The sequence below is a fragment of the Frankliniella occidentalis genome, unplaced genomic scaffold (assembly GCF_000697945.3).
Source record: "Frankliniella occidentalis isolate FOCC.00 unplaced genomic scaffold, Focc_3.1 Scaffold94, whole genome shotgun sequence".
In the NCBI taxonomy this organism is placed as follows: domain Eukaryota; kingdom Metazoa; phylum Arthropoda; class Insecta; order Thysanoptera; family Thripidae; genus Frankliniella; species Frankliniella occidentalis.
The window spans coordinates 862,900-873,711 of NW_026267223.1; the positions used below are offsets into that span (position 1 = coordinate 862,900).

A 10,812-nucleotide genomic window follows, 5' to 3' on the forward strand; every position below is an offset into this window, starting at 1 on the left:
CCTGGTCCTGCCTGGTCGTCGCTAGCGCCAGGCCACCAGTGCGAGATGTAATTTTGTGTGGAGCAGTTGTGTGGTGTCTCTTTGGACGTTCTTTCACGGGCTTTTGAGAGTGAATCAGTGTGTTGTGCGGTAGACCCCTTGGAATATGTCGGGGGATGTGCAACCAAGGAAGCGAAAGGATAAAAAGAAAAAGAAAGGTTAGTTACACAGCCATCTGAAAAGCAAAAAGTTTCGGACTTGGGACACCAGTTGCTTCTTGTATGATAAGAGGTATTTCCTTAGTTCAGGACTCTTGTCAAATGGTTTTTCTTCCTATTACGAGGTAATTGTTTTGTAATGTGTCCCTGTGTAAGAAAAATGAATTGCAAATGGTTAATTCAAAGGTAAAATTAAATTAATATAAATAATTTCCCATATTTGACATAGTTTTTAATATGAAATAGTTTTGAAATTTAAGTTAGTCTGAACAAATTTTTGATATCTACCGAAACTTATTACTTTTGCTCTCTTTCATTCTTTGGCCAGTTTAAATGGCAACCTTAAGTTTTGGGATCTGCTCTTTTGCACAAGTTCATATAAGTTCCTGACATAATAATTTACCAAATCAAATTGATGTAATTGCACAGAATTTATAATGTAATGTCTTGTTAATTTTTTTCTAGTCCCCTGTGTTTGTTAAATTTTCAATTCGCTACTTTTCTTTTCTTTCTCTGTTGTTTGCGTTATGATTCCTCTACTTTTCTTTTCTTTCTCTGTCATTTGCGTTATGATTCCACTAATTTGAAAGAAATGAAACTGTTATCACATTTCTGTTTTACTATTGGACCTAGCTTAACTGTGGAAGTTAAACAACCCTTTCCTTGAGGTCATTGGTAAAATTTAGCAACATCTAGCGGTTTTGTTCTGTAGAATGGATGACCTATTGCTACTATTTCCAGATAAGGGTCCAAAAGTGTTCTTTACCTGCCACCACATGCCCTTCACTCGCACGGACGGACACCCACATCGCGTGAAGGACTTGGTGCTCCAGAAACTCGAGCCGGCGAGTGTGTGACCCGACACGACTGTTTTGAGCCTCTGGCGGCCGCCGGGCCTGGCTGGACGCGCCCTGCTGCCCTTGGCTAGAGCCCTTGGCGTGTGCGCTCGTGCGCTCGGGTTGCCTAAGGCAGGGACACTCCCTGACCCCTCGGGCCGCCTCTGACCCCTCGGGCCGCCTCAGGCTCGAGGAGTCCTGCGCCGCCCCCGCGGATTGTCTACCCCCCAGGCCGCGGCCGTTGTTCGGCAGAGGCTTCCTCCACCACGTGGTCGTGGTGGCCGTCGAGAGGATGCGTTTAGCTTTCTACGCCTTTGGCACGATTTTAAAGCGTGGAAGCGGCCCGGCGCCGCCTGGCGTGCGTCCCACTGCCCTGGGCCCACCACCACCGCGGCTGCCGGCCGGCCACGCCGCCGTAGCAGCTGATGTGGTAGAGTTCTAGACAAACGAGGAGCAGATTAAGAAACGTTTCAAATAAGAAATTTCTTTACTATGGTAGATATAGAAGCGCTCGTTAATCTGAACCTGCAGCCTACTCGGGCCACAATGGGTGGTGGCGGTGCAATAAGCACCACCTGTGGTCGGGGCGCCTACTCGCAGCGGCCGCAGGCAACCCGCCCGCACAGCTCACACACATGCACGCCGGTGCAGTATCACAGGGGCAGACGTCGAACCATCGACCTGCCGCAGATCCGATAGGCATCCCCGGTTGGGTAGCGGGACTAGAGTCGTAGGGGCCAACGGCGTCTTGCGGGCGAACCCACGCAACACCATTTAGGGCGCATTCAAAAAAACAAACACCCGGAACACGCGCACGTCATTTCCGGTGGCTCGTCTCGTTGGTGCCGCGCGGACCCACCGGCTGGAGCCACCTGTCGTGCGCCCTCCTGAGTCGCGATCCTCTGGTACCTCTAGTCTTGGCTGGCCCGGTCCCTTGACCTCCACCACGCGATGGCGATGACGACGACCGAGACGACGACGACGCTCAGTACTGCGGACGGGCGGGCGCTTTGTCAGACCGTGCGTTGCCAAAAGCCTCTGACAGGAGGGGTCAGCAGCCTGTGCCGGCTTGCACCGGGTCGGGTGCCCGCCGAGTGCTGGGCCCGCTGGACGCAGAATGTGCTCGCGCGTAGGCAACGCCTAACAGACTGATTCCGCACGGGCCTGTAGTACCCCCTTCTTTGTCGCAGTCATGAGGCACGGCCATTAGGAGGGAGGGAGAAACCCGCCTTGAGTGCTCTGCGGAATCAGTCTACAGGGCGCCACCCGAGGGCGCCCCGCCGGGAGTGACACCCAAGGGGTGGCACCCGAGGCACCTCCAGAGAGTGCAACTCGAGGAGGCCACCCGAGGGCACTACCCAAGGCGCCACCCGAAGAACCCCCCGAGGAGCCACCCTAGGCGCCACTAGAGGCGCCACGTCGTGGTGAATCGATTCGCACTCCTCGATGCGGCGCCGTAAGGTCGCTTGGATGAGACCGGAGCTTTTGAACGAGCAGACCCCGTGGTCGTGTCACGGACGGGGCAGCTGCGTCATGAGCGCCACGTCGGCTAGCTAACCGCGGCGACGACGGGGCGGCGCGGCCCGGGGGCGCCTTTGGCGCGGTGCCCTGGGGATGGGAGGACCCCGGGGGAGAGTCCTGGGACGGTACAAGCTGGCGGGGCTATTCTTAGTCGCACCTCCGCGATGCCGCGCCGCCTGGCCGCCCGCCCTGCGCCCGCCCGGGGCCACAACCTGAGGAACAAGAGGGGCGGGGCGCGGCGGGGCGGGGGTCACAGGCGAAGCGAGCGTAGTGAGAAAAGCGCCCATGTGACATATCCCCCCAAGCCACCCTCGGCCACGGCTCCATGCTTCTCCGCCCTATGCTTATCGGCCCTGTGTCCACAGTGGCCTCCGTGCCGCATCCGCCCCACACCACACCTGGGGTGGGCAGGAAGCAGGGGCGTAGTAAGGGGCGGCCGACAGGGGGGGCGGTGTAGCGCAAGTTGCCTACATTCAGGGGTTTTGTGGCTCAAAGTGCCTACCTTTCAGGCGGCTATCTAGGGGCCATAGGGGGGGCGCCGCCCCCCCCCCCGCCCCCCCCTTAATACGCGCCTGGCAGGAAGTCCCCACAGCACAGGAGTGCGTGGTCTAAGGCCAGCCTGCTGCTGTGTCCTACCGGCACGTTCCCCACTATCGACAGCTCCAATCGTCGCGCTCTTCCGCGAGAGGTTCTTTCTCTCCGCGCCCTGCCCCCCGTCCGGCCCCTCTGGTGCAGCCGTGGTGCAGCGGAGGCTGGGCATAAGGACATGAGCCCAACCCGGGTCTGAGAATGCCCGATATGAGCACGCCAAGAAGTGGCCTGCGTTCCAAATCGTCAGGATGGGCAAATGTCGGGCTCATATCGGGTGCCAGTTGGGGCTCGTGATCCGGGCTGAAGCCCAGGCGGGCTCATGTCATTATACCCCGGAGGCTAGCTGAGAGTTGCTTCTCCTGAAGTTCGCCCTGCTCTATAACCTTCCCGTAGGACGTCTGACCTGACTGACCCTGTTCGTGCAGGTATTTCCTGCAGGTGTTTTCCGCAAGGTTTTTCAGGCCTTGCCCGATATGTTTGTCCTCCCTCTAGCATTCGACCTAACAAAAACTCTACCACGATCTCGACAAATTGTTTCTTTCCTTAGCGTGGGCCGGAGGTCCTGCTGCCGGCCTGGGGCGTCCACTCCACTCTGCCCCCGCATCACTGTGCGGCCCGTGGAGTGCAGCGCGGCACGCGCGGTACACAGCACACTCTCCTAAGGAAAGGGGGGGGGGGGCGTTGATCAAACATTTCCGCCGTCAGTCGCGGATTACTTGTCGGTTGAGTGAGCCGCAAGTCTCAACAGTACGGGTAGCGGGGGTCGTCCACGGTGTGGGCACTCGGGACAGTAGTTTGGTATTGTAGTCTCTGAACTTGTGAATGTTGTCCACAGATGAGCCGACGCTGCCGCCGTTCGTGTACGTGAGGGAGGAGGCACCGGCGCCGGCCGCCCGGGATGGCGGCGGCGGCTCCCCGTCGGCCGCGGCGTCCCCGGACGAGCTCATCCACATCTACAAGGAGTCGCGCCTCGGCGGCAACATCTGCGCCAAGATCGTCTTCTTCCTGCTGCTCGGCTCCATCGCCGTCATGGTCGGGCTCATCATCACCGAGCACCGCGGCTCAAACGAAGGTGAGCGCCGCGCCGAAAATCCACGCTAAAATAAAATTACACTTGTAGGGTCAAACTTCAACTTGTTTTTATTCTGAACAGTCCATGCGGCGTAGAGTAAAGATTTCATTGCCACAGCAAACGTCTTTTGTTAACACGTTCGTAACTTGTTTGTTGAAGGTGTAAATAATGTGCTGAGAAAACCAATATTTTGTTGCAACAGCTAACACCACCTTGTTAGGGTAGGGCAACGAAGTTTGTTCGGAATACCACGTGAATTAAACGCGGCGGTGTTGCGGGATTGCATAGCCTCTTGGGCTTTCAGGGGTATGCCTTCCGGACTGGCCCGGCGGCGGGTGACAAAAATCCGCGGTGGCCAACGGCCAGGGGCGGCGTGTAAAGTTAAGCACGCGTGAGCGCTCACGTACACTGTAAAACGTAGAGCGACCTTTCTTTCCCGAATAGAGCGACGTATAGGCTCCATCGCTCTGTTAGAGTGATTTTGGCGAAATGGCTCGACACGAGTAACAGGAAATGTCTCAGAAACGACTCTAAACTAGCGACGTTTGCGAAAATGACTCAAAATGTGTCTTATTCGTAACCGAAAATGTCGCAGAAGTTACTACAAACGAGCGATGTAATTAATATCACTCTCCCAAAAGTCATCAATTTGGATTCACAATATCGCTCTATTTGGATCGTTTTTGGTCACTCCTTTACTTGTAGTGTGGGGTGAGCGGCGGGCGGCGCGCGCCTCCCTCTCGTTTACTAAGGCAAACTGACTCGAATGTGGACGAACCCATACATAACGTGCCCACGGCAGGGCTAATGTTACTCGTGGCGCCTCAGGGAGTATCCGGAAAGTCTTTTGCCGATACGAAATTGCCCAGTTCAGCCAACGGGAATCTCTCTTAGCGCCTGGTAGGTAGGCAACATATTTCCTGCAATGCATGCGTGCACTGCTACTCCGGGTTGGCCTACCCTGATGTTCGCAGGCACCGAGGTCCTGTAATTTGCCGAAAAGCGGAGTCCTTGCTGGACAATCGCTCACGGGCGGGAATTGCGAAAGCCATTGCATCGTCCGCTCTGACCCGCTATAAAATAAATAACAAAAAACCCTCATGTATTTCGCAACAAACTCTGATGTCGTCGTCTTAGCAAGGTGTTGTTTGTTGCAACAAACTTTTTTGGTTGTCGTGGAAAATTCGTCGACCCGGAAAAAACATATTGTTCCTGTCTTTTTTTGATAAAGACGTTTGTTGTGATGGCATTAATTTTTTTCCGTTTTACGTTTTCTTCATTACGTCCTCATGTTATGGGGAGCTTACCGCACTCGTTGCTTGCAGTGGCGACGGCTTCGGACTCGCCCTGGTCGCAGCTGCTGGAGGGCTGGATAGACGACTCGCCTCCGGACAAGCACGATGATGAGCACGACGTGGCGGCGGACAGCGGCGAACATGACGAGCACGACGACGACGGCGGGCACGATGACGATGGTAACGGAGATCAACTATCCGCACCAATGAAAGCTCACGGTGAATTTTGCCGTACGCACTGTAAAGTTTCCCCACGAATTTTCATCATGAGCTACGGTGAATATGTCGATTTTATCACGGCGTTTAGTTACAGTGATACACTCTGGTTCGCAGTATAGCTTTCAATGACATTCCACGTCTTAGCTTGTGGTGAATATTCACCACGGTTAGAGGGAGATTGTCGCCCTCGACTGTGATATTCACCGTGGGCTTTCAACACTCTGGTGGGGGGGCTCTCGCAGTGCAACTCTTTGTGTTGTAGTGTACAACAAAGAGAGCAGTGCGTGAGGCGCTATGATTGTGTCTTACAAGTGTGATCTGCGGCCCTGGCTAACGTATTGTAAGTGGTCATAATGTGTTTTCATTTTTATATTTCTAGAACATGGCGATGAACATGATGAAGAACATGACGATGAACATGATGAGGAACACGATGAGGAACACGAGGATCATGATGAAAGTGACGTGCTAGAACAAGAATTTAGAGCGAGGGCCGCTCGTAGTGTGGAGTCTGAGTCTAAGGTAAGTGGGGAGGAAGAAGATGAAGGAGCTGAGGATGCGAACCAAGAGGAGGAGGAGGAGGAGGAAGAGGAAGAGGAAGAGGAAGACAGAGGAGAGGAGGAGGATGGAGCTGATGAGGACAACCATGAAGACGAGAGACCTGATAGAGTTACGTCTCAGGAAGATGAAGATGAAAATGAACCTGAGGAACTTGACGGACAAGATGATCAAGAGTTATCTCAGTCTGCAGAAGAGAATACTCAATTTACTGCTGAAGATGAACAAGATGATGATAATGACAGTGGCGAAGACAAGTTTGTCTTTAAAGAAATTCCTGGAGTAACAGCAAGTGCTGAAGATCTAGAGGACACTGGTGATTTTGATAGTGCCCAGGGTGAAGTTGATCAAGGTAACTAGGCAGGAAAAATAGTTTCTTCAGTTATTTTATCTTTTTTGGCCTTTTTAGTTTTTGTCATGTTAGATAAGCAAGTGTATCTCCGTTTTACAAAACTTGGTGTATTTTTAGATGAAGAAGATGATATCAATGAATCTGCAGGGAAAGGTTCCGATACTGGGTATTACAGTGCTTATGAAGATAGTGGTGAAGGTGACAATGATGATATTGGTGATGCGGATGGTGATGATGATCGTGAAGATGATGATAGAGATGATGCCGATGGTGAAGATGACGCTGATGGTGATGATGACACCGATGGTGATGATGATGAAGGCGATGATATTGATGGTGAAATTGAGAAGGAAGACAATGAAGGTGATAGTAATAATAGTAATGATGAGGAAAATGAAGAAGCTGAAGACAAAATTAATTTATACAGGGATGAACAAAATGAAGACAAAAGTAACGAAAGAGATGACGATTTCTTTGATACAAGAGGGAATCAGGCTCCAGAAAACAAAGACAGTGAAGAGTTGAAGGAGCGTGAAGAAGATGATGATGTTGATGAAGGTTTTCATGAACCTGACCAGAATGATGATGATGACGATGATGTTGATGATGACATCTTGAATGATAAAGATGATAAAGATGTTAATGATGATGATGATGACGATAAAGATGATGTGAATGACATTTCAAGAAATACTGATGAATATGAAGAGATAGAACATGAATTTGACTCTCTAGGTACTAGCCCAATATCAGAAAGGACAGATGTTTCAGCTGAGCAGCATGAGGAGGTGAGGGGAAAGAACACAACTCAGTAACGCAATATTGTGTGTTTCTTAACCCAAATCACCTTTAGTGGCTTTTTGAGTTCACCAGTGTGTGACATGTCTTGTAATGCTTATTTGTTTTGATGTTTTGTTGGAGTAATAGTGAATTTGAGCAGCCTGTACACCTCCCTTACTAAACTTGCACTTTGCTTTTCCCCCTCTCTCTTTAATAATTTCTCAATATAATTTTCCAATCTCTTGTACTTTAACAACTGTGGTTCAGTGACCCTTAAACCAAATTTTAGGACATAGCTTAAAGCTGCATTCTCCCACTGAACTAAATTAAATTTTCTTTTTGTTGTATTTTAGTCTGATGATGACTTTGATGAAATCACTGATGCCCTTGAAAACATGGAATCCGAAAAAGCTGAAGAGGAAGCAGAAAGTCTTGAGCCTATCACGCGTGAGTAACCATTCCCTCCCTTTTCTTTTTCTCTCTTTTATAGTTTTAAGCATAAACATTTATCGATTTCAGAATTCTAGAGATCCTTTACATATTTTTCAAAGTGCTCAACGGTTCATTTTAGGAATGTGATGCTCATTTTGTGATAAGAATTTTTTTATCAATCTATGGAATTATTTAGAAGTTTTATATTTTTAGTCAAATGCTGTCTTGTAGGATTATTTTAATGTAAAAGAAGGAATTCCTATTTATTAAGTGTGTGGATTTTAAGTCAATATTCTTGGTTTGTTCACAGTGGCGCTTAAATTTGGTGTTGGAATTGCTATCATCATTGTGGCCCACGTGGTGTTGGTTAGGAAATGGAACGAAAGTGGTCGGTATAACTGCGCCTTTTCCTTTTGCTTATGCGTTATGTGGACAAACCTTGCATTAACATGGATAAAGAGACCTGCTGTGTTTTTCTGCCTTATTCCATAAAAATAGCTTTTTGAGCTCAGAGAGTGAAATTCAAGGTGATTGTGATTGAAATGCAGTATTTGCATGCACTTAAAATGTGTTGTTCAAATGAGATTCCTAAATAATGTTTCTGTTATTTACATTTGCATTAGGAGTTCTTGCTTTTGCACATTTTTGCCAGAAGTTGGTGTGCAATAATTTTCTAATTACAAAAACAAGGAGCTTGTAATTGTCAATAATCAACTGAGTCTTGCAAATTGTCATGTGCATATTACAGTCTGGCAGTGTACTAGTTGTTAACTGTCCACTGCCTGTTCATATAATGTAAGTGATTCTCCTTCCTCTGTGTCATCATAAATAGCATGGGGCGAATAAGAGGAAACATTATTAAGCCATATTTATATGCAAGAATGGCAATGTACAAGTGTGATGTTTTGCTGGTTGTTTCATTGGTAATGTGAACAATTTTCCACTAACATGATTTCTCTCCACATACTAACAAACCAACCCATTGTAATATGGAAAAGGCTTTCTGGCTTGTTTAGATGTTGTGAGTAACTTACACAATACAGTTAATTCTTGATTGTTTTTTAAACTGATTTCTGGTCTCAATACTCTGGCCTGTTTCTGAACCTGTCAACTTTTGGAACAGATGAAGCAGGAGCTGCAAACTTGCAACACTCAGCCATCCCAGCAAGTGCTGTCCCAAGAAGACAAACTTTAATACCTCCTACTGTGGACCCTTCTAATCTTATACCAGAGCCAGATGATGTTGAAGGTACATTCAAATGCGTTTGGAAATTCTTAAGTTATTACGTAATTAAAATTAAAAGTTTGTCAAAAGTTTGAGAAATAAGAGAGGTCTTGTGGTCTGCTATAGAATACTCTGATGAGGAGTTTGATGACGATGAAGAAGAAGATCCACTACGCACCAAAATTGTGAGGCAAGATCTTGTCCGTAAATATGAGAGGATTTCACCTGAAGCTAGTGAAGATGAGGAGATCGAGGATGAAGAGGACGAAGATCTAGAGGAGGATGAAGATATAGAAGAGGAAGAGGAGGAAGAGGAGGGACCAGAAGAAGATTTTGATGTAAGAATTGTAGCTTGTATTTGGCTGTTTATCTGTATGATGAATTTGTCACTTGTTTGGTTTGTAAATTTATGGTTTCAACTGAAACTAATTCAATGTTTATCATTACTAAGAAACGGTACGGCTACAAGCTGGCAGCAGTTCCCACAAAACAATCTAGTCAAGAAGAGGATGACGATGAACTGGAGGATGAAGAAGAAGATATAGAGGATGAGGAAGAAGAGGTAGAGGATGAAGAAGGCGAATATATCCCTCATATTCAACCTTGGAAAAGTTAGTGTGTTACCTGAAATGTTAAAGTGTTCCTTGTCACAGAAATGAGCATCATGTTCAACTAACTTTAATTATAAGTACTGTTACCTGTCCAAATTCAATATCAGAAGCTTTTTGTTGAGTGACAAATTATTTGAAATGCAGTCAAAATCTGTATATTTTTTTTTGAGAACTTAATGCTATTGTTTCCTTATTTTGCTACGAGGGTTTATCTAATAAAAATATCATTCCAAACAGACATCATACAACCACCGCAGGAATCGGACCCAGAGGTTTCTGATGGAGAGGAGATTTCAGGCTCTGAAGATGAACCATCTCCTCCTCCAGCAGCTGTAAGGAGAACGGGTGGACCTAAAGAAGTGGATGAATTTCTTGAATGGCCAATGGGGCCAGATTACCCACCAGAACAATCAAACACGCCACCTCTTGTAAATAATTTTTACTATTTTCTATCTTGTGGCATAAAAGTACAGTCAGTAGAGGAAGCAACATGAACTTAGTTAATGTTTTATATGTATTTTCTTTTTTATTTGAAGAGAGCAAAGACCGATTATGATGCAATGGAGGCTCAGATAGAAGAGGTAAGTCTAACACTTGTTTTGGCCGTATCACCTTTTTAAAATCTCATTTTTATTTATCTATCTTCCTTGCTTACATATATATTGCATTTTATCATCACATGGCACTCAAACACAAATTTCCACATCTCCTGCAAAAGTTTGTTGAGTTAACTTGTTCCAAATCTTAAGTATTTATGGATTTGTTTTCTTCTTTCCTAATGTAGGAATTCAACATATAGTCTGTTCCTTTTTTGTCCTTTTCCCTCTATCCAATTAGAATTGTCATCAATTTTGTTTTATTTGGATTAAACAATACTTTTGTTTTTGGCCTGCTTCAGTAATGAAATGACATTTTCAAAACTATTATATCTAATTTGAAAGATAAACTAACTCCCTCAAAGATTTTTTACGATAAATCTATTTAGCATGATTTTTGGCTTCTGTTTAAACTTGCTCTAGAACTAATATTGTTGCCTCATCCGTCAAGCCACCTTTAGCTTCATGAGCACTAAAGTTGTAGGGAAACAAGTCCAATCTCTGCAAGTTAATTAATCATCTTTAAC

General features: G+C 47.0%; 1 protein-coding gene across 2 annotated transcripts in view; it reads left to right on the top strand.

The window, feature by feature from the left end:
* The window catches only part of LOC113203876 (aspartyl/asparaginyl beta-hydroxylase), a 24,414-nt gene continuing 13,602 nt past the window's right edge, over positions 1-10,812 (top strand). The window contains exons 1-12 of one of the 2 annotated variants that reach the window (XM_026418793.2): positions 1-197; positions 3,981-4,217; positions 5,543-5,692; positions 6,111-6,641; positions 6,759-7,429; positions 7,775-7,868; positions 8,164-8,241; positions 8,977-9,102; positions 9,205-9,416; positions 9,530-9,689; positions 9,927-10,117; positions 10,226-10,270. In XM_026418793.2, coding sequence (XP_026274578.1) covers positions 146-197; positions 3,981-4,217; positions 5,543-5,692; positions 6,111-6,641; positions 6,759-7,429; positions 7,775-7,868; positions 8,164-8,241; positions 8,977-9,102; positions 9,205-9,416; positions 9,530-9,689; positions 9,927-10,117; positions 10,226-10,270 — 2,547 coding nt within the window. In that variant the 5' untranslated portion in view covers positions 1-145. The remainder of the gene's footprint in view (positions 198-3,980; positions 4,218-5,542; positions 5,693-6,110; positions 6,642-6,758; positions 7,430-7,774; positions 7,869-8,163; positions 8,242-8,976; positions 9,103-9,204; positions 9,417-9,529; positions 9,690-9,926; positions 10,118-10,225; positions 10,271-10,812) is intronic. The other variant, XM_026418794.2, reaches the window with a different exon arrangement.